Source organism: Dipteris shenzhenensis, chromosome 15, assembly GCF_047967505.1.
Source record: "Dipteris shenzhenensis isolate YYH24624 ecotype China chromosome 15, Dip_SZ_1.0, whole genome shotgun sequence".
NCBI lineage: Eukaryota > Viridiplantae > Streptophyta > Polypodiopsida > Gleicheniales > Dipteridaceae > Dipteris > Dipteris shenzhenensis.
The window spans coordinates 29,194,484-29,218,537 of NC_141610.1; the positions used below are offsets into that span (position 1 = coordinate 29,194,484).

The 24,054-nt window shown below is 42.8% G+C and overlaps 1 protein-coding gene across 1 annotated transcript; it reads right to left on the minus strand.

Moving 5' to 3' along the window:
• Window positions 1-1,220: 1,220 nt before the first annotated feature.
• On the minus strand, window positions 1,221-3,920 carry LOC147893647 (protein NRT1/ PTR FAMILY 8.2-like). Its single transcript, XM_087386550.1, has 5 exons — window positions 3,890-3,920; window positions 3,559-3,747; window positions 3,134-3,351; window positions 2,488-3,053; window positions 1,221-2,257 (listed from the first exon to the last, which is right to left on the minus strand). Exons 2-5 carry the CDS (start codon window positions 3,674-3,676, stop codon window positions 1,318-1,320), a joined length of 1,842 nt encoding a protein of 613 aa, XP_087242676.1. The 5' UTR covers window positions 3,677-3,747; window positions 3,890-3,920; the 3' UTR covers window positions 1,221-1,317.
• Between the last annotated feature and the right edge of the window lie 20,134 nt (window positions 3,921-24,054).

Consider the following 24,054-nt stretch of genomic DNA (forward strand, 5'->3'; position numbering starts at 1 on the left):
TGGCAGCGACCATAGCCTCCAATGACTTTTGTAGCTTCATCGTATCTTTCAACAAGGAATGCAACATGTCGTTGGTCCTGAAAATTTGCTTGTTGGGAGGTTCAACAGGGGTGACCAAGTCTACTAGATCATTTTTCTTAGATGATTTGGATACACATGCAAGAGAAAAGATGCCAAAGTAGATTCAATGAACAAAGTAAAGTAATAGTTGGCTACATAGAATACTTGAACAAATCATGCACACATACCTAGACATGGTTGGCATGGCTTGCCAATCTCTGCTTCATGGTATTAAGCCCTTGCTTTGGGCTTTAATGCAGGTACTTGTGCTCTAGCCATGCTACATTTTTGGTTGGACACTAGTGTATAAATTTGCATCTATATCTCGAGGAACCCACTCACAAATGCTCTCTTCTTTGTGGCCACTAGAGTTGGAGATAGAGGAGGGAGGAGAGAGCAATTGGGGTATATGAGGAGTGAGAGAATGGAGGCAAAATAGATGGCTGTGGGTATACGTAAGACGGGTCTAGAGGGAAAGGTTGATAAAATGAAGGGAAACAAAAGATAAGAGGTGAGCAAGAGAAGAAACAAGAAACAAAGATAGATGATAGATGTTTCATGAGAGATGCTGATAGGTGCATTGAGGTCACGTAAAAGTAAGGAAGCTTTAAAATGTCGAGGTAGTCTAGCCGTAGTGTAGTTAAATGAGAACAAGCATCATAGTAGCGAGCACGGTAAGCATATGAAGGGCTAGAGGAGTGTCCACCAGCAACTACATAGAGAGTAGTTTTGGATGGAAAAGCCACAAGGCTGAATCTTGTGCAAAGGTAAGGTTGCTTTTGTGATGAGAATCTGGAAAGCCAATAGGGTGAGGAGGAGCAAATTGATAGAATGTCGGGATGATGGCCACAAATGGGAAAAGCAAAAGCTTTAGGTGACCGAAGCTTTATGGTGCTTTAATTAGATGACCGAAGGCAGGTTTCGCATAAGTATACAAGGAGGGGTGGTGGAAAGTCAGGTCAAATTACTCAAAATTTACTAAACTAGGGTAAGTGTGAAAGACCGTTAAGGTAGATTTCTTAAGGTCTTATATATATGAGAAGTACATCAGTTAATGGTAAGACCATTGTGAAAAGGGAGAGATAATGTATGTGAGTGTGTGTGTGTGTGTAGACGTTTAAGGATCAGAATCAGTTTGCCCTTAGTAACAATCAGACCTAAATAATAAGCTTGAGTATTCGGTTAAGGATGAGAATGAATTTGCCTTGCCGTAACAAGAGAGTCTCACACTTTCCTAGCCTTTCTCACCTTTCCTCCCTAGAGTGAGTCCATGCTTTCCTTGGAGACTAGAAACAGTTCAGCTGATGTTTCAAAACTCCGGATCTCAGCATCGTCCCCTTTTATCATCCTGGCTTGCCTTGTGGGTCTGTACTTGTACCACTTGGCACACACCACAAACAAGCCCAAATTCACCACATTGATAGCTGCCAGAAGCCAGTAGAAATAGTCCAAATGGCTGCGGTTGAGATTCGTAGGCAACCAGCCCCCCTCTCCCCTACTCCCTGTCGCTCTTTTTACTATCATCACAAGAGTGCTGCTTAAGAAGTACCCCAGTGATAGTGTGCTTTGCGATATCCCCGTTCCTAGACTCCTCATGCTCGCTGGTGCCTGGTTATAGAAGAATTCCAACACCCCCACATACGTGAATAGATCCGCGAACGCGAATGCTATACACTGTGGTGTTAGCCAGAATACGCTCATGGGTATCGGTACCTCCCCCAACAACACCTCTGGATTGTCCAGTAACCCGTGCTCCTCCGCCACTCTCGTCCTCTTCCTCTCCACTACCCCTGCTATCACCATTGACACGACTGCCATCACCAGCCCCGCCCCAATGCGCTGTAGATACGTGATTCCTGTAGGAATACCTGTGATTCTACGTGCAAACGGAACGAAGATGAGCTCGTATAACGGAGACGAAATGACCAATACGACGGCCGGAAGGCACAGCAAGGATACAGCAGGAATTTGAAACTTATGCTTCCCGAGGTACCGATCCATTGTGGAACCCTGCTCTATCGTGAAAGTCTGTAGTTGGGCTACACATAGGTTCAGCATGATCGTTGTAGCCCAGATCGGCATCATTCGGGTCATGGCTTTTAATTCTTCGACTTGAGTAACTGTGCACAGCTGCCAGGAGCTCACGCTGGCCGGATCAACGTCATTGGGTTCGAGAACAGCAGCCTTATCAAGAGATCTGCCAGGAAAACCGCTAAGTCTTCGATCAATTATAAGCATTTTCCTTGCGATAGATGAACATTGGTTACATACAAAGATAGAAGCGTACTAACAATACAACTCATATCTCTTGCATTACTGCATATAAGGTAGTTCGAGCTCCTCTGTGAGCTTCACTTTGTTGCTTGTAGAGCATCTCAGTTGACTAACTTGGGCAACATGTTTCAAATTAAGCTGCTGGTAGCGTACCTGAATTGATTAGTATGGGCGATGTGAGCTTTCGCAGGCCGTGTTGTGTCATCTTTCTCATAAAACTCATGGAGCTCCGACTCGTGAGGCGGAAACCTTTTTTTGCGATTTCGAATGGATGCCACTACGACCTGCGCCATACGTGTGAGAGGACTGCCCACGGGTACCTCGTATCTGTAGAAAGGTACACCGGCTCCTACGAAAGCCAGACCGATGAATAGAATGCCCAGACTTGCACCGTATCCCAGACCGAAGCTTACAGACTCTTGGATGTATGCCATGAAGGTGGATGCGATCACCGCCCCAATTGCCAAGCAAAAGAGATACCAGTTGAAGAAGCTGGACATGTGCTTGTTTTCTTTCGAGTCGGTCTCGTCAAACTGATCAGCCCCGTGTGCTGACAAGTTCACCCTTACTCCACCTGCTCCGATAGCTACGAGATACAACCCTGCCATGAGTACCGCATACTGCTTTCCGCGAAAGTGAGGGCAGTCAGCGGGCGAGAGACAAAGGGCTGTTCTCCCAAGTGATGGAACGGCTGCCGACAGCGTCATGAACGCTAAGCCCTGTAAATTACTCTCAATGCGTCAGTACAAGAAGCTTATTCGGTTGAAAGGTGCGACTAGAGGTCCAATACTTCGCGTACCAAGATTTCAACCATGCCGAAACCCATAATTGCAGAAAAACGTCCCAGGTAAGCATCTGCAAGAAATCCAGCCATAATAGGCACCATATAGGTTGTACCGAGGAAATTTATGGTGATCACCGCCGCATCTGAATAGGAAAAGTGAGCTTTGTCAATGAGATAGGTCACGAGATTGAGAGATAACGAAGCAGAAGCTGCCACTTCACATACTTCCAACACTGCAGGCAAAACAGACAAACATGTTAGGGACTTAGAATAGCTCCTGATAAAGTAATTAATGGCTTAGGCTCACTTTGGGACTTGGTACTGAGTCCATTCATTCATATGTTAGCAGAAAGAAAGGCGTCTCATAGCTTGAAGAGGTTCTAAATTGTAATTACATCCAATGAAAAAATGGCCGGACAGTAATGGTCAACAGGACACACCTAAGAGAAAGGGAACTGCTTTCCATCCGCCTGTCTTAGCTTTGAGAGCGGGTCGCCCTCTGTAGTCAATAGCACCGGCGATATTGTCGATCGATTGTTTTACGATGCCGTTGTCCATGGTGCGTTACCTAAGCGAGATGTATCACGATTTGAACACTCCAGTGGCCTTCATGCGTTGTAGGTGGAAACCTGAAACACCTTCGAGAGATCCACAATGAACGTCATGCAGTACATCTCTCGCTATCTCTCTCTCTTCCTCTCGATCTCTAGTGAGGGAAACCTGCATGACAAAACGAAAGCATGCTCGTGAAGCCTGGGTAGAGGGCGTTACCGGTGACCAGGATAGAGTGTTGCAAGACCGAAGGGAGGTGGCGTAGAGTAGACTGATGTTGTTTGGAGTCTGGACAAACTCTATGTATAGAGGATGGCATCTCCTTGGAGGCGATGTGCCCCATCGTCTTATCCCATAACTTCTTGTGTGTAGTTAAATTGCACGATGGGCCAAGCTCGAGAAGTAGCTTTTGACTGGGTAGATCTATTGTAGCCCAGGTGAGGAGGCCTAAATTTAGATTTCGACGACGCATACATTCACCAAATCCTGGCACCTAGAATTAAGTGGACATTCACCAAATCCTGGCACCTAGAATTAAGTGGATTCACAGGGGAATGATTTCCAAATTATAAGCATAAGCCCAGCATAAGCAACCATGTATGTTGAGTTAGCCTCTCATGGCAACCTGCTCTAAGAGTGTTTGAGTGTTCAGAGACTAGTCCAGCATGGGCATCGGCCCAAATGCATTCAATGCACCATGGACGGGCATGGGGGGCTCTAGGTTGTAAATTGTGTGTTCCAACCTTAGAGCCACTTCATCCCACTTTTAGGGCACTTCCGTATGTCTACTAGCAAGGCTTTCGCAGTCCCACTTGCATCCAAATTGCCATGCCCCGTTGGGGGTTCACCTTATAAAATTTTAGTGTACCACGTGCATTTAAAAGGAGCGGTTTCTTAACTCAACTTTTAAAAAAAATTTAACAACATTACAATAACAGGAGGGGTTTTTTAATTCAATTTTAGAAAAAACTCACTTAGTCCATAAGTAAAGAGGGGTGTTTTTATTGGGGGGAAAGTTTTAGTTGAAGGGTTTTTTTAATACCCTTTGAATGCACGTGATACATAGGGTTTCTTATTAGTGCACCCCCCGAGCATGCCCCACTCAGATTGCAATTTTTGTAGCCCAACATTGCCAACCCAACAACATTCAAGTTTGAAGCTGTGCTAGCAATTTCCAGAGCATTACATTGCCTAAGCATTAGGATGGGCTCAAATGCTTGCATCTTCCACACTACTGGACAACTAGTCTCCAATTAGTCCCACTTGCATCCAAATCGGCGTGTCCCATTCTAATTTTGCAATGCTACAGATCCTATTTTCGTAGCCCCATGTCGCCAACCCAGCAACATTGTTTGATGATGTGCTAGCAGAGCATTATAATGCCTAAGCATTGGGATTGGCTCAAATACTTTCATCTTTCACACTAGTCATCTAGTCTACAAAACCCTTATCGAGCATCATAATGCCTTCTCTCTCTCTCTCTCTCTCTCTTTGAAGGGGTTTTTTTAATACCCTTTGAATGCACGTGATACATATGGTTTCTTATTAGTGCACCCCCCGAGCATGCCCCACTCAGATTGCAATTTTTATAGCCCAACATTGCCAACCCAACAACATTCAAGTTTGAAGCTGTGCTAGCAATTTCCAGAGCATTACATTGCCTAAGCATTAGGATGGGCTCAAATGCTTGCATCTTCCACACTACTGGACAACTAGTCTCCAATTAGTCCCACTTGCATCCAAATCGGCGTGTCCCATTCTAATTTTGCAATGCTACAGATCCTATTTTCGTAGCCCCATGTCGCCAACCCAGCAACATTGTTTGATGATGTGCTAGCAGAGCATTATAATGCCTAAGCATTGGGATTGGCTCAAATACTTTCATCTTTCACACTAGTCATCTAGTCTACAAAACCCTTATCGAGCATCATAATGCCTTCTCTCTCTCTCTCTCTCTCTCTTTGAAGGGGTTTTTTTAATACCCTTTGAATGCACGTGATACATATGGTTTCTTATTAGTGCACCCCCCGAGCATGCCCCACTCAGATTGCAATTTTTATAGCCCAACATTGCCAACCCAACAACATTCAAGTTTGAAGCTGTGCTAGCAATTTCCAGAGCATTACATTGCCTAAGCATTAGGATGGGCTCAAATGCTTGCATCTTCCACACTACTGGTCAACTAGTCTCCAATTAGTCCCACTTGCATCCAAATCGGCGTGTCCCATTCTAATTTTGCAATGCTACAGATCCTATTTTCGTAGCCCCACATCGCCAACCCAGCAACATTGTTTGATGATGTGCTAGCAGAGCATTATAATGCCTAAGCATTGGGATTGGCTCAAATACTTTCATCTTTCACACTAGTCATCTAGTCTACAAAACCCTTATCGAGCATCATAATGCCTTCTCTCTCTCTCTCTCTCTCTCTCTTTGAAGGGGTTTTTTTAATACCCTTTGAATGCACATGATACATAGGGTTTCTTATTAGTGCACCCCCCGAGCATGCCCCACTCAGATTGCAATTTTTGTAGCCCAACATTGCCAACCCAACAACATTCAAGTTTGAAGCTGTGCTAGCAATTTCCAGAGCATTACATTGCCTAAGCATTAGGATGGGCTCAAATGCTTGCATCTTCCACACTACTGGTCAACTAGTCTCCAATTAGTCCCACTTGCATCCAAATCGGCGTGTCCCACTCTAATTTTGCAATGCTACAGATCCTATTTTCGTAGCCCCACGTCGCCAACCCAGCAACATTGTTTGATGATGTGCTAGCAGAGCATTATAATGCCTAAGCATTGGGATTGGCTTAAATACTTTCATCTTTCACACTAGTCATCTAGTCTACAAAACCCTTATCGAGCATCATAATGCCTTCTCTCTCTCTCTCTCTCTTTGAAGGGGTTTTTTTAATACCCTTTGAATGCACGTGATACATAGGGTTTCTTATTAGTGCACCCCCCGAGCATGCCCCACTCAGATTGTAATTTTTGTAGCCCAACATTGCCAACCCAACAACATTCAAGTTTAAAGCTGTGCTAGCAATTTCCAGAGCATTACATTGCCTAAGCATTAGGATGGGCTCAAATGCTTGCATCTTCCACACTACTGGTCAACTAGTCTCCAAGTCCCACTTGCATCCAAATCGGCGTGTCCCACTCTAATTTTGCAATGCTACAGATCCTATTTTCGTAGCCCCACGTCGCCAACCCAGCAACATTGTTTGATGATGTGCTAGCAGAGCATTATAATGCCTAAGCATTGGGATTGGCTCAAATACTTTCATCTTTCACACTAGTCATCTAGTCTACAAAACCCTTATCGAGCATCATAATGCCTTCTCTCTCTCTCTCTCTCTCTCTCTCTCTCTCTCTCTCTCTCTCTCTCTTGCATGTACACTTGAGCTCAATGAAACATCAAAAAAGAGAACAAGGCTGGGTCCACCCTTAAATATGTAAAATATGGTTTTCCATGCATAGAGTAGAAGGCATTCTCCACTTTAAACATCAATGACTCCAAATTTATAGCTCTACTAAAGATGCTTTCTAATTACATACTTAAAAATTCTACAAGTTGGAACATGACAAAGGGTTCCTTAAGGGGCTTAGCATGTTGGGATTGTTTTTTTTTTTTTTTTTTAGTCCTTCCTGCCTCACAATATGTGAACAAAAACTACCTTCAAAACTTGAAATTTCTATCATCCCATTAAAAATATTCATACCTAGAAAATTAGAAATTACTATGTACTAATACTTCAATTGAGAATTTGATTCCAATTTGAGATTTTTTAGTATCACATGCAATAATTAAAATCATCCATGTGAGACTTTGATTTAGCCTCTCAAGGGACCCCAAACTACCTTCAAAACTTGAAATTTCTATTATATCATTAAAAATATTCATGTATTCTCATAAGGATTCCCAACTCTCAGACAAGAATTAATATAAAGATCCATGATTCAAGATATTCATTCATAATAAGGATCCCCAACTTCCAGACAATGATTAGTATAAAATGAAGGAAATATCATAAGAGTTTGCAAAATTTTCCATATGGCAAGTAAGGAAGCCTCAAAGGAATATTAAAAGTTCCATAACATATTTCAATTTGATTTTTTCTACATTGGGACGTGGTCTTATTTGTGCTTTTGATTCTTTCAATATTTGCAAAAAAAAAAAATCTAAATTAAGGTAGATTTAAAATTTGATTAAGGGGACAAACTTTGAAGTGTATGCATTTTCATGAGAAAACTATAAACTAATTAGATACACTATGTATAGAGGACGGCATCTCCTTGGAGGCGATGTGCCCCATTATCTTATCCCATAACTTCTTGTGTGTAGGTCCCCTCGTGGTCATCAGTGCTACGTCATTTGTAGTTAAATTGCACGATGGGCCAAGCTTGAGAAGTAGCCTTTAAATAGGTAGATCTATTGTAGCCCGGGTGTGAGAGTGCTCTCAACGGAAGCAAGAACGGAAGAAGGAGAGAGAGAGACAGAGAGCCACACAAGTTTGGTGGGTGCAGAACCACCCTAATCTTCTTTTTCATTCATTTATATATGTGTTTGAGTATTGTACATAACCGGGGTAAAGGCACAGTGACCTTTAATCCCCACAACCTCCCACTTAAAGGACAATGTGCCTTTAAGGGAGAACAACCAGTGAGCATACTATCCAATGCCCATCAATACACGACAATACTCAAACCGCTGACTAGGGAGACTCTTCGTCAGCATATCTGCAGGGTTATCATCTATATGAACCTTGACAAGCTCTATGTGCTTGTCCTCAAGTACCTCCCTGATGAAATGGTACCTGACCTCAATGTGTTTGGTCTTTGCATGAAAGACCGGATTCCGTGCTAGCTGAATAGCACTCATGGAATCACTATGCAATGTCGGTACACCTGTATGAATCCCCAAATCTCCCACTAGCCGATCAAGCCATATAGCCTCCTTGCAACCCTCTGTGGCTGCAACATACTCAGCCTCTGTGGTAGACAAAGCCACGCACTTCTGTGCACGAGACATCCACGACACTGCACCACCTGCAAAGGTGAACACATAACCAGAAGTGGATCTCCTACTATCCACATGCCCTGCATAGTCTGAATCTGTGTACCCAAGTACACACGTCTCCTTTACCAAAGCAGATGCACATCTCCTTGGTACCCTTCATGTACCTCATGATGCACTTAACTGCCTCCCAATGCCTCTTTCCTGGATTAGACATATACCGGCTAACAACTCCCACTGCAAATGCAATGTCTGGTCTAGTAGCTATCATAGCATACATAAGACTCCCAGCTGCTGATGCATAAGGAACCCTGGCCATCATGGCCCTCTCCTCATCTGATTTGGGACTATCTGTATGACTCAGTTTCACATATGGAGGCAATGGAGTACTCACTGCCTTCCCCCCCTCCATATTGAAACGTTGCAATACTTTTGTAACATACTCTTTTTGTGAAAGTCAAAGGAGTTTCCTACTCCGATCACGCGTGATGCGCATACCAAGAATATGACCTGCAAATCCCAAATCCTTCATATCAAAGGCCTCATGCAACTTGGCCTTTAATGCATCTAGCTCATAAGTATTCTTGCTAGCCAATAGCATATCATCCACATATAGTGCCAAGATTATCAGGCTATTATCCTTAGCCCTTTTAGTGTAGAGGCAGTGATCAATTTCACTCCTTCTAAAACCCTGGGACCGAATGAAAGCATCAAACTTCTGATACCATTCTCTGGGTGCTTGCTTAAGACCATAGAGACTCTTTTTCAGCTTGCAAACTAAATGCTCTTTGCCCTTTTCTTCAAAGCCTTCCGGCTGCACCATGTAAATTTCCTCATGCAAATCCCCATGCAAGAAAGCTGTCTTGACATCCATTTGCATAAGCTCCATATCCTCTACTGCCACTAGTCCAAGCATGCATCTAAGTGTGGTCATCTTCACAACCGGAGAGAATATCTCATCAAAGTCCACACCCTTCTCTTGCTTGAACCCTTTAGCAACCAAACGGGCCTTGTACCTAGGCACATCATCACCTGTGACCTTCATCTTGTAGACCCATTTACATGGCAATGCTTTCTTTCCATGTGGCAAAGAAACCAAGTCCCAAGTCTTATTCTTCATAAGTGAACTCATCTCTGATTGCATAGCATACTCCCACTTGCGTTGATCCTCACGCATCATAGCCTCTTTGTAGCAAGAAGGCTCCCTGCAATCAGTAAGCATCACATAGTCTAACCCTGGAACAAACCTATCAGGCGGTCTAGACACTCTAGATGATCTTCCCAAGGGCATTTCAGCTTGCTGTCCCACTTGCATATCAGCCACATTTGGCTCATCATTTCCACCAATAGATGATCCATCATCTACCCTTGATTGTATACTTGTGGGAGTACTTGGTTGTACCATTTCTTGCACATTTGGTGCATGGACAGCTTGCTGTCTATCAACATATGCAAGTGGATTCACATCCTGGAAAGTGATTCTCCTCATTTCCACATTCCTCATGGGTGCCTTATGCATTTTCTTCTCATTGAAGACCACATCATGGCTACGTATGATCTTCTTTGCTTCTGGATCCCAGAGATGATAGCCCATCTCTCCACTTTCACCATAACCCAGAAAGATGCATTTCCTAGACTTAGGATCTAGCTTCTTTCGAAGCTCTTTTGGCACATGTGCATATGCCTCACACCCAAATATACGCAAATGAGAGTAAGAGGGCTTCTTGCCACTCCATGCCTCTTCAGGAATACCACCATCCAAACTCTTACTAGGTGATCTATTGATCACATGCACTGCAGTCTTCATTGCCTCAGCCCAAAAACCACCAGAAAGACTTGCATTGGAAAGCATGCATTGCAACCTTTCTTGAATGGTACGATTCATCTTTTCTGCAACTAGATTTTGCTCTGGAGTACGAGGGGATGTGAGCTCCCTCTTAATCCCATGTGTATCACAGAAATGCTGAAAGTCATGAGAGAGATGTACTCTCCACCATTGTCAGTCCGTAGGCATTTAAGCATTCTACCTGACTGATTCTCAACCAAGGCCAGCCATTTCTGAAATACCTGGAACACATCACTCTTCCGAGCTATAGCATAAGCCCACACTTTCCTAGTTGCATCATCAATGAATGTCACATAGTATTGAGCCCCGCCTAATGACCGTGTAGGCATGGGACCACATACGTCTGAATGCACCAAATCAAGCATTTCAAACTCTTTCTTTCCCCTTCTTTTATGGGCTGATTTAGTCTGCTTCCCATAGAGACAGTGTTCACAAAATTCAAAATCAGAGAAACTCAAATGCGGTACATAACCCAAACGGCATAAGAGTTTTATTCCATTCTGGCTCATGTGCCCCAACCTGCAATGCCACAAAGAAGTGCTTGGCTGCTCGGTTATTGCAACAACATGATCAAATACCCCTGATACATGTAAGGGATACAAAGTCCCACACTTGGCACCCCTGGCCAAAAGCATAGAGCCCTTTTGAATTTTCCAACTTTGAAAGCCAAAAGTGGTGTGAAAACCAACATCATCTAGCTGACCCACTGAAATAAGACTCTTGGTCAGCTTAGGCACATGTCTCACATGTTTCAAAACAAATGCAGACCCATTTGCAAAAGAAAACTTTATGTCACCTGCTCCCACTATGTCACATGCATAGTCATTTCCAAGATGCACACAACCTGTCTTTCCACTATCATAAGTGGAGAACCATTCCCTATAGGGAGTAACATGGAATGAAGCACCAGAATCCAAAATCCAATCCTGGGAATATGCATCATCTGAAGTGGTAAGCAACTCTCTCCCTTGGACTCTCTTCCTTTTGATTTGCACCCCAATTTGCATTCTTTTTCTTATCCCTTTGCTCTCTTTTTAGCTTGTAGCAATCCTTTTTCATATGGCCCTTCTTGCCACAGTGGTAACACTCAATGTTCCGTGCCCTGGATTTGCTACGAGACTTCCCTCTTTCTTGGGACTTCCCCCTGAACTGTGATCTACCCCTTTGCACATTTAAGGCTGCATCCTGCTTGTTGCCATCCATAGACTTTCGTCTAATCTCCTCGGCCAACAAGCTACCCACAACATCATCAAATTTCAGTACTCCACCAGGTGCAGAGTTACTGACAGCTGTATGGAAGGTATCCCATGAGGATGGCAATGAACATAAGAGAAATATTGCCTTAGTCTCCGCATCAAAATTCATCTTCTGAGCCTGAAGCTGGATGAAAATAATATTGAATTCATTCAAGTGAGAAGCAATGGAGACCCCTTCCTTCATCTGCAGCTCCAAACAACCTCTTCATGAGGTAAACTTTATTAGAGGCAGTTTCCTTCTCATAAGTGGCACACAGTTTCTTCCACAAATCTTCCGTAGTCTGCTCATTTACTACTGTGAAATAAACTGACTCTGCAAGATGAAGTCTAATAGTAGACTTTGCTAATGCATCCAACTCATTCCAATCATCCTCAGACATATTTGCAGGCTTAGCTTCAATCCCTGCCAAGGGTTTAATCTGCTTCGTTTGAATAAGCACATCCCTTATTTGTTCTTTCCACAAAGAAAAGTTTGTCCCATCAAACTTTTTAATGTTGAAAAACTCCTTTTCAGACATGGAAGAGGATGCCATGATGCAAATAAAGCAAAATCCCAAATGCTAGTGCCTCAAGAGAGAATCACACCAAATACCAGGTGCACCCAAATGTGTATGCCACAATAGAGTGAAATATCACCAAAATTCAAAGCTCAAAGCATCAAAAGATGCATCTGACTCATGTGCATATACTATGCATCCATATGAGCAAATCTGGCCCAAAAGAAAATGCCAATAAGTGCCAAATGACTCAAGCATAAACACTGTCCACTGGCATATGCATCAATAATATCTCATCCAAGAGAGCATAGCACTATCAGTGCATCACCAACAATGTGTCAGAGCTGTCCCTCAGCATAAAATAGCATCCATGTGCAAAGCGTCCATAAAAATAGCATCCCACAAGGCAATTTGGGCCTATCAGCGCATCCAACAAGGACCGCAATGCATCCAAATGGCCTATAAATCATCCATTGCAACCCAATGCATACCACGAATGAGCGCACACACTGCTCAAACTGCAACCAGAGTGATCTGCATAAGGTATGCTCAAGAAATCATAGTCCCACGGTAATGAGCGCTACTGAAAATAGAACCTGAGATGCTTCAAAACATGGGCGCCATTGCATAATCAGACTCAGTAAGAAAATCTGCAAATATCTCTCTTCTGCCAGAACTCCAAAATTCCAACCGATGAGTGAGAAATGGGAGTCAACACTTATCCACTGCCATGTGGCATAAATCTAAGGTTTCAAAACCTTAGTATGAAAAATGCATAACAGAGAGACGAAATCGAATACACAAAGATTTATAACTCTGAAAATCCTTCACCGAATCGCGCAAGAACTGATAGGTAGGGGTTTTTGGGCGTCCGGAACGCAATGGGATAGACGGTTTTGGAAATCGTGGTCTCAATCACTGGGTCCAACACACGGACTAAAAAACGTTTTTTGAAAAAGAGCTATCTGTAAACTCCACCGGAGTGCGAATGATGAGCAACATAGAAGTTTTAGGACCTCCTGAGTCCACCGGAACTGACAGATCTGCAAATGGTTGCTTCAAACTTGAGTTCCAACACCCAGGCAAAAAACGTAGGAACTAACACAGTGAGTCAGAAATCCAATGAAATGATCCCAGATTCAAGAATGAAGGTGTTTCTAAGCTCTTGAAGTGAAGTGGACACCAAAAGCAAGCAATAGTTGCCTCTACAAGTCAATATAGAGTCTCTGTCATCGAACGGAATAGGGAAAAGCTCAAAAAACGACTTTTTCTTTGAAAGCTCTTAACAGGCTCTCAAAACCACTTCGCAAAGCCAAAGTGACTTTTCCAAAGGTTCCTCCAAGGTCTCTACACACTCGGATGCAAGTAAAGTCACCCACAAAGCTTCCCACAGAGCTTCTCCTTCCTCCCACAGAGCTGCTGAGCTTCCAGCATTCACGCACGCTCAGCTAGATCACTCGGGCTTTGATACCAGTTGAGAGTGCTCTCAACGGAAGCAAGAATGGAAGAAGGAGAGAGAGAGACAGAGAGCCACACAAGTTTGGTGGGTGCAGAACCACCCTAATCTTCTTTTTCATTCATTTATATATGTGTTTGAGTATTGTACATAACCGGGGTAAAGGCACAGTGACCTTTAACCCCCACAGGGTGGAGAGGCCTAAATTTAGATTCCAACGACGCATACATTCACCAAATCCTAGCACCTAGAATTAAGTGGATTCACGGGGGAATGATTTCCAAATTATAAGCATAAGCCCAGCATAAGCAACCATGTATGTTGAGTTAGCCTCTCATGGCAACCTGCTCTAAGAGTGTTTAGAGACTAGTCCAGCATGGGCACTGGCACTACAAGGCATAGGCCATTTTCCAACAGAAATACCGACGCTTTTTACATTAAATTTTTTTTTTCATGGGTGCAAACGTCGCTATAAGTGTCGCTAAAGGTGTCAAAAAAGGACTGTCGCTATATAGCGACACTGGCAAACGTCGCTATCTAAGCGACGATGCAAACATCGCTATATAGCAACACTGTTAATCGTCACTATATAGCGACACTGGTAAACGTCGCTATATAGCGACGATTAACAGAAGTAAAAAAAAAGGGTTAGTGGGGCTAAACAAGGCTTCCTTTTGGCCCTCTTTAGCCCCACTAATCCTTTTTTTTTTTTTGTAATTACAAAAGAAAGTTTTTTATAACAAAATTTTCCTTGCTTGCAGGGTGATACAAAATTGTTCTTGTGAAATGATGAGTAACAAATGCATATACATGTCGGGCATATACAATAGTGTTTATAACAAAATTACCCTGTCGAAAGGGCGATACAAAATTGCTCAAACGAGCGGATATACAAAATGCTACTACCACTACTACTCATCCGAATCCGAATCATCTTCGTCTTGTTGGCCTGTTCCTTGGTCCTCGACACCTGCGTCTTCTCCCTCGTCCTCGCCACCTGCGTCTGATCCTTGGCCCTATTGATCACTCGCCTCCGATGATGGGACGCTTGAGCTTTGACCCTAAGAGTGAACCATATAAATCGAAAATTAGATTGGAACTTAAATTAAAAAGTGAGATTACAAATAGGAGTAAACTTATACCGTGTGAGCAGCCACCTCAGCTCAATCGACTGTCGCTCCCATTGCCTCTTGCTCAATGAACCACGGCTTTGTTCCTATCCAAAATGCGCATCGCGTCTCTGCATCTGTAGGAAGACAACCCATCGTAGCTTGCTGTGGATCCAATTTATGAGAGTTAGAGTTAGCTAAAGTGCATGTAATATGTAAGTAAAACAAATAGAATAATACATTAAATGAGAAGAAGTAGACTTACCACGGTTACCTTGAATGCATACCGTCCGCTTGCACCAAAGTGCGAAGTACCTACGACATCCAGCCATCTCTTCGTAGCCCTCCTCTGACCCTCTAACATTTCGGGATGGTCCCTATGTTGCTTCTTGAAGTACTTCCAATCAGCTTTGTCTGCCCAGCTGGGTTTAGCCAACCCCTTTGTGATGGAAGTACGCAAGGTTGATCTACGATGCTTTAGGACCAAACCCATGCGCTCTCGCATATAATCATTATTAAACTCCACATTTGGTGGATTAGGGTATCTTTGTTTTAACTCATCGATCACCGCCTGCTTCTTTTGGGCATCTTGATACTGCCAATCGGTATTTATGCCGCTCTTGAAGTGATGACTCATCAACCTCCTCATGGCGGCCATCACTGCTTTGCCCTTTTTATCTTCTATTATCTCTCCGGTAGATGTGATTTGATAGGAGAGATCCCCTGATGAGTAAGGGGGACTGACAGTAGCAGAGTCTGAAGGAGTGGAAGCTACGCGAGCACTTCCGGAGCGAGGAGTAGCAGTGGGAGTAGGAGAGGGAAAGGGACCTGACTGATACTGTGTCTTCGGACCAAGTGGAAACCTAAAGGAGCGTGAGTGTCCTGACTCGTCTACATCTCCCGAGTCAGCACAACATGAGCCGCCCATCCTACTCTTCCTTCCCTTGCGAGAGGCATGCGTAGGTGATGATCCCACTGTCGAAGGGGCGCGAGGGGATGGCTGGGCAATACGTCCACCCATCGGTGTAGGGGAAGGAATTGCTGAGGTCCTCTGAGAGAGCAGAGAGAAGAATCTCGCTGCCTTCTCATCGCTCATCTGTGCTACAAACTCGTCGAGACTCCCGACAAAGCCATGTGCGGCTAGCAAAGGCGTTCCCCAAGGGGTAGTCACAGTGCTACGTGGAAGAGGAGTCGAACCAGGGGTAGCCGTAGTGCTAGGTCCGAGAGGAGTCGGACCAGGGGTAGTCCTCGGGGTAGTCGCCTGAGAGGAATCAAAGTCCTCTGGAGCATATAGATCGTGAGCTCTCCTCCTACGAGGCTGTCCATACTCGTCGGATGAGCGACGTGATCCCATGTCTAACATAGACACAAACACAAAAACAGAAAACAAAAAAACAAACATAAGCATAGGCATAGGCATAGGCATAGGCAAGAAGAAAGAAGAGGGAAAGGAAAGAAGAGGGAAAGGAAAGAGGGAAAGAAGATGGAAAGGAAAGAAGAGGGAAAGGAAAGAGAAGAGAAATAGAGAATAAGAGTTAGAGAGAATAAGCTCATGCTTATGCTTATGCGGAAATAGAGAATGTGACAAGGGGGGAATAGAGAAGGGGAAAGAGATGAGGGGGAATGAGAGAATCTTATGCGGAAACTTAAGCATAAGCTCATGCTCATGCATGAGCATAAGAATAAGCTTATGCTTATGCTTATGCTTATGCATAAGCTCATGCTTATACTTATGCGGAAATAGAGAATGAGCCTATGTGGAAATAGAGAATGAGCTTATGCTTCTCTCATTCTCTATTTCCGCATAAGCTCATGCATAAGCATAAGCTTATGCGGAAACTTAAGCATAAGCTCATGCTCATGCATGAGCATAAGCATGAGCTTATGCGTATGCTTATGCTAAAGCATAAGCTCGTGCTTATGCTTATGCGGAAATAGAGAATGAGCTTATGCAGAAATAGAGAATGAGCTTATGCTTCTCTCATTCTCTATTTCTGCATAAGCTCATGCATAACCATAAGCTTATGTGGAAACTTAAGCATAAGCTCATGCTCATGCATGAGCATAAGCTCATGCTTATGCTTATGCGAAAATAGAGAATGAGCTTATCCGAAAGTAGAGAATGAGTTTCCGCATAAGCTTCTCTCATTCTCTATTTCCGCATAAGCTCATGCATAAGCATAAGCTTATGCGGAAACTTAAGCATAAGCTCATGCTCATGCATGAGCATAAGCATGAGCTTATGCTTATGCAGAAATAGAGAATGAGTTTCCACATAAGCTTCTCTCATTCTCTATTTTCGCATAAGCTCATGCATAAGCATAAGCTTATGCGGATACTTAAGCATAAGCTCATGCTCATGCTTATGCTCATGCGGAAATAGAGAATGAGCTTATGAGGATATAGAGAATGAGTTTCCGCATAAGCTTCTCTCATTCTCTATTTCCGCATAAGCTCATGCATAAGCATAAGCTTATGTGGAAACTTAAGCATAAGCTCATGCTCATGCATGAGCTTATGCTTATGCTTAAGCTCATGCTTATGCTCATGCGGAAATAGAGAATGAGCTTATGCGGAAATAGAGAATGAGTTTCCACATAAGCTTCTCTCATTCTCTATTTCCACATAAGCTCATGCATAAGCATGAGCTTATGCAGAAATAGAGATGAGCTTATGCAGAAATAGAGAATGAGAGAAGCATAAGCATGAGCTTATGCTTCTCTCAATCTCTATTTCTGCATAAGCTCATGCATAAGCATAAGCTTATGCGAAAATAGAGAAATAAAGAAGGGGGAAACTTAAGCATAAGCTCATGCTCATGCATGAGCATAAGCATGAGCTCATGCTTATGCTCATGCATGAGCATGAGCTTATGTGAAATAGAGAAGGGGGAAATAGAGAAGGGGAACGAGAATGAGCTTATGCTTCTCTCATTCTCTATTTCTGCATAAGCTCATGCATAAGCATAAGCTTATGCGGAAATAGGGAAATAAAGAAGGGGGAAACTTAAGCATAAGCTTATGCTCATGCATAAGCTTATGCGAATGAGAGAAGGGGGAAATAGAGAAGGGGGAACAAGATGAGGGGGAATGAGAGAAGCATTCTCTCCTTGTCTATTTCCGCATAAAGCTCATGCTTATGAGCTTATGCTTCTCTCATTCTCTATTTCCGCATAAGCTCATTCTCTATTTCCGCATAAGCTCATGCTTATGCATGAGCTTATGCGGAAAAGCATAAGCATGAGCTTATGCTTCTCTCATTCTCTATTTCTAAATAAGCTCATGCATAAGCATAAGCTTATGCTCATGCATAATCTTATGCGAATGAGAGAAGGGGGAAATAGAGAAGGGGGAACGAGATGAGGGGGAATGAGAGAAGCATAAGCTTGAGCTTATGCAAAAATAGAGAATGAGCTTATGCAGAAATAGAGAATGAGAGAAGCATAAGCTTCTCTCATTCTCTATTTCCGCATAAGCTCATGCTTATGCATAAGCTTATGTTGAAATAGAGAAATAAAGAAGGGGGAAACTTAAGCATAAGCATAAGCATAAGAGAATAAGAATGGGGAATGAGAGAAGCATAAGCATAAGAGAATAAGAGGGAAAAGAAATAGAGAATAAGAGGGAAAGGAAAGAGAGAAGGGAAAAGAGATGAGGGGGAAATAGAGAAGGGGGAAAGAGAGAATAAGAGAAGAGAGAAAAAAGAGAAGGGGGAAAAAGGAGAAGGGGGAAAAAAGAGAATAAGAGAAGGGGGAAGAAGGAAAGAGTGGGAGGGGAAGAGAGGGTTCCTATGCCCATCACTGCAGCTAGCGCTTAAGGCGCTAGCTACAGGCCAATGCAAATAACAAAAATAATAAATGGAAAAAAGAGGAAGCACTTACCTGAAATAGTATGTCCCACTCGGTGTAGTGGACTGGCCCTACAAAAGAGAGAAAACAACCCATTTTTTCAAATAAGATGTTAGTGGAAGGAGGAGATTACAAAAGCAACTTCTTGAAGGGAGGAGATTGAAGAGACAAGGAAAGGAGGAGATTGAGGAGACAAGTTGAAAGAGAAGGAAGAGAAATATAGAAAAAAGAGGTGAGTTTTCTTTCTTTCTTGAAATCTCGTTTTTTGTTTCAATCCTCTCAAAACAAGCATGAAAACTAGTTTACAGGTTTAGCAATACAAGAAGAAACACTCACAAAACTAAAGCTAACAAATAAACAACCTACATTGTTGAAACAAACTCACCTCTTGAAGAACTTCCTTTCAAGAAACCAAAGAGGGAAAAGGATAGAGAGGGGGAGAAGGGTAAGGAGTGGAAAATAGAGTGGGAGGTTGCTTGGAATAGGTGAGAGGTCATTGAAAATAGGTGGGAGGAGATTTTGGGTTGCTTACTTGAGAGATTAGGGAATATTATGAACAAAACGCCGCACGTTTAGCGTTTCGGGTTTTAACCCACAACGTCACTATATAGCGATGCTTATTCGTCGCTATATAGCGACGATTTTGATTAAAAACATCGCTATATAGCGACGGAACAGAGGAAAGTGTCACTATATAGTGACGCTTACTGTCACTTTTTTGATGTGGCATCAAGAGAAGCTCAAACATGCTATTTTATAATTGTTAATATGTCCTCTTCATGCTTATGTTGTGATTTTATAAGTGTAGATGGAAGGGACGTCGTCCGATGATGCGCCAATGCCCGGGAGCACGAAGTGGCTTACGGAGAGGTTATACTGTCATTGCACTCATTGCAAGTGAGAAGTACGACATCAATGTCGTATTATCATGCGCCACTTGCGGATGTATGGGGAGGAGCCGGAACCAGTACCCCCTGTTGGTGTTGCACATGTTGATGGATCATCGGTAAGTCAAAGCTATTTAAGTTCGCAATCTTATTGTATACCAGGAAATAGAAGATCTTTTATTTACATGAAATCTTAAAACAGGATGAGGAGGGTGACAAGGGTACACATATACCTTCTCACTTTCAGCAAGACTATAGTCTCCTGGATGACGACGAGGGTATGGTCGACATGATGGATTCCATTTTTAGGGGCACTACATCCCACGTACACATGATGTCAGAGTCTGAGGTCAAAATGCGAGAGTTGCAATCAACACAATTGTACGAGGGTGCTAGGATGTCTAAACTACGTGCTTGTCTCTCAATCTTGAATCTACAAGTACAGTATGGGTGGTTGGATACAAGTGTCTCGGCCTTAATGAGGTTAGCCCTTGCATTAATTTGACTCATTATTTGGATATTGTTTGTTTTGAGAATCATCATTTGGATAGTGTCTTTGTCATAGGTTGCTCTAGAAGATGTTGCCTGCACCAAATACCATGCGTGCATCAAGAGATGAAGCGAAAAAGATGCTAACAATGGTGGGTATGGATCATGATACCATCCACGCTTGTCGTAATGATTGTATTCTCTTTCGTCGTGAGCATGGAGATTTGGCTAGTTGTCCAAAGTGTGGGGAACAACGATATAGAGATGACTTGCACGGTGAGCAGATACCGGTAAAGGTCTTAAGACACTTTCCCATCATTGCAAGAATACAACACATGTTTCGATGCAAATCCATAGCAGAGTTGATGACATGGCATGCATCTCATCGGTCCACTGATCACACATTGAGGATTCCCGTAGATTGTGTAGCTTGGAAGCACATAGATAATCAGTGGCCGGACTTTGCGAGGGAGCCACGTAACTTACATCTTGGGCTAGCCATGGACGGCGTGACACCTCATGCTTGCACTACTTGTGCCAGGAAAGTACAAGGCAAAAGACATGGACGTGTACATGGCACCTTTGATAGAGGAGTTATAGATATTATGGAGAGGAGTGCAGGTCTTTGATATTTCCAGAGCTCCTAGACATACCAATGATATTTTGGTCAAGGGTATCTTGATGTAGACCATGCATGACTACCCAGGATATGGAGAGTGCGCAGGTACGTGGTTGTGTCTTTACATGTACAATGAGGGATTATGCTTTTTTTACTCTCTTTTGCACGCATGTCTTGTACTAACACATTCATGCATGCGTGCAGGACTTGTTACAAGCGGGTACCATGCTTGTCCTGTTTGTGGACCGGCTCTGAAATGACTTGCATGCTACTCCAAACATATGAGAAAAAATGTTTATGAAGGTCATGCTCGATACCTTTCGCTCGACCATCTCGCACGTGGAGGTCAGCTTGATCCACCACCATCATATTTGAAGCCAACTGATTGGATTCAAGCTTGGAGGGTAAATGGAGAGGAACCTCCTCCTGGTATGAAGAGGCTATCGATCTTTCACAAGCTTCCTTATTGGGGTCAGTTACAAATCAATCATCTCTTGGATCCCATGCATATCTTCAAGAATGTGGGGGCTACTATTTGGGCACACTTGGTTGGTTCCAAGGACTCGAGAGGAGTGCGAGAAGACTTGCATGCTATGAATAGGATGTCTCGTTTGTGGCCCCAAGTGCATCCTTCAGGAAAAGTTGTCCTCCCGAAAGCAACGTGGATCCTCTATACGAGGGAGGAGGCAGCGGTCAAGGCAGACATTGCCTCTTTTCAAACACCGACAGGGTATATGCATTACTTGAAAGGAGCATTTTCAAAGGATAATAAGCTTAGTGGCCTCAAGTCCCATGATTGGCACAAGGTCTTACAGGTATTCTAAGTAGAATTAGTGTACCGATAATAGTGATGCGTTAGCATAATTATTATTATGTTATATTGTTGACATGACTTCATTGTTGCTTTGATAGTTCATCCTCCCAATTACAATAAAAGGGTGCTTACAAGAAGATGTTAGAAATGCTATATTCAAGATCTGTGGTATTGTGAGGTATGCTTACTATCAAATCGCATTATGTATTTTCTTCATGGACATGTGAAATAGGTGGATATCTCAAATATCTTACATATGCATGGACATGTGAAATAGGTGGATATCTCAAAAAGAGATCTCTATATCGAGCATCGAGAAGGCTAGGGTGGAATCCATCGAAGCCGTATGTTTGCTTGAGAAGCACTTTCCTTAGAGCATTATGACAACTCAAGTCCACTTGCTTGTGCACATAGTTGATGAGGTGGCTATAGCAGGTACTGTTCATAGTCGATGGATGTTTTTTCTCGAGCGGTTTATGAAAAATTTAAAGGGGTTTGTAAGACAAAGAGCAAGACCGGAAGCAAGCATGGCAGAGGGATGGCTTGTGCAAGAGTCATTAGTATATATCACAGAGTTTCTTGCATCCACGGATCCTGATATGCCGCAAGCTTGGCACAACAAGGATGATGATCACATCGTTGGCGAGGTTCCCCAAGGAAAAGGGATTTAAGGAAAGATGAGCGAAGAGCAAATGGGAAAATTCAATAAGTTTTGTATCCTCAATAGCCCTGAGATGCAGAAGTGGATTGAGAGATATGAAGTGGCCAAAGCAGAAAGAAGAAATGCAAGGACGAGATTTAGAGTAATGTACAAGCGATCACAACCATATCCACGAGAATTGGCTCTTCTCCCTACTCACATGTCACTTGATTGGCTACAACTGGCTCTACGTAAAGCCGAACGTGATGGAGAGACAATAAACGAGCGCGAGCGAGAGTTATCATCTGGATGTATGGTGCATGTAAGTTTCTTATCTCTTGACGTAATTAAGTAATTATTTGTGGCAATATATGCTATAAAATAGGTGCATCTTCATTGTTTTAATGATGCTCTTTTACAGTACAAAAAGTACAGTGCATTATGGTCATATGGACGACATTTTCGCGTGGAACGCATCGATTCAAAGAGAGTCACATATGATTGTGGAGTCATGGCTAACTTCACACAAGATAGCCAAGTAAGTGCTTCGGATACCAATCTTCTCTCCTCACAGTTGGATTATTGTGGAACCATACGCGACATCTATGAAATTGATTTCAGACGATTTACTATTTTCATTTTTGATGTAAAATGGTTTAGAACTACTTACAACGGTCCCCATGCGACAGTGAGAAAAGATAGTAGCGGTCTCTTTGCAATAGACTCCACCAAACATTGGACTGATGAAAGTGATACTTTTGTTCTTCCCGAGCACTGTGAGCAGGTGCATACTAATGATTTAATTAGTCGAAGCTTTCATTTTTAAAGTCCATTGATACATGTACTTGAGCATAATTTCATATATATAATTGACGACATTTGGCACCCATCTTCAATATAGGTGGTTTTTCATCCGGATCGTTTTGATCCAAGATGGTGGTACGTGATCCAAGTTGCACCACGAAGTAAGCAAATTTTTGAAGATCGAGATGTCGATATGGAGATGCCACTACCAATGTCGGATCCAATTGGTGAATCTAGCAAAGAAGATGTAAATCACCATATAAGCCAAGAGGAAGATGCGCATAATGACATCGCACGGGAGGAGGATGGAGATCACGATATTGACGAAGAAGACAACAATCATCAAGATCAATCACCACACTTAAGATTTATTGAAGAAGATGATCAAATACTTTTAGGTGAACGTACGATGCTAGCGTACGATGATGATATAGGAGATCAACTCGGTATAGAGTTGGAGATAGACTTGCTTAGCACCTTAGACTTGGCTCAAGATGAAACAGTTGATGTAAATGCTCTTATTTGATTTTTCTCATCTCAAACTTGGACATGAATATATGAGCTTCAAAGGCTTGATGTACATGCTCTCATTTTTTTATTCTCTATGAGCTCAAACATGTATGAAAATTTAAAAAAATTTGTCATTGGAAAAAACTAACTTTTAAGGCCTATTAAAAAAAAAAAACCTCTCTGTAAAAACGTCGCTATAATATTTTGTATCAATGTCGCTATATAGTGACTTTTGAAAGTCGCTATATAACGACTTTTACAAAAGTCGCTATAAAGCGACTTTTAGCAACAGTCGCTATATAGTGATGATTTACGAAACCTGCTTTTCATACCGATGATTAATGCTAAGCGGGTGCTAAACATCGGTACGTAAACGTCGCAATAGGATCCATGTGTAGTAGTGTGGCCCAAATGCTTCAATGATGGACGGGCATGGGGCTCTAGGTTGTAAATTGTGTGTTCCAACCATAGAGCCACTTCATCCCACTTTTAGGGCACTTCCGTATGTCTACTAGCAAGGCTTTCACAGTCCCACTCGCATCCAAATTGCCATGCCCCGTTGGGGGGTTCACCTTATCAAATTTTAGTGT

Excerpts from the sequence above, each read along its gene's own strand:
- LOC147893647 (XM_087386550.1), bottom strand. The coding sequence starts at position 3,676 with ATGGACAACGGCATCGTAAAACAATCGATCGACAATATCGCCGGTGCT. Across the intron at positions 3,352-3,558 it reads AGCAGTTCCCTTTCTCTTAG|TGTTGGAAGTATGTGAAGTG; the intron begins GTGTGTCCTGTT and ends TTTTGCCTGCAG. Across the intron at positions 2,258-2,487 it reads GCCCATACTAATCAATTCAG|ATCTCTTGATAAGGCTGCTG; the intron begins GTACGCTACCAG and ends TTTTCCTGGCAG.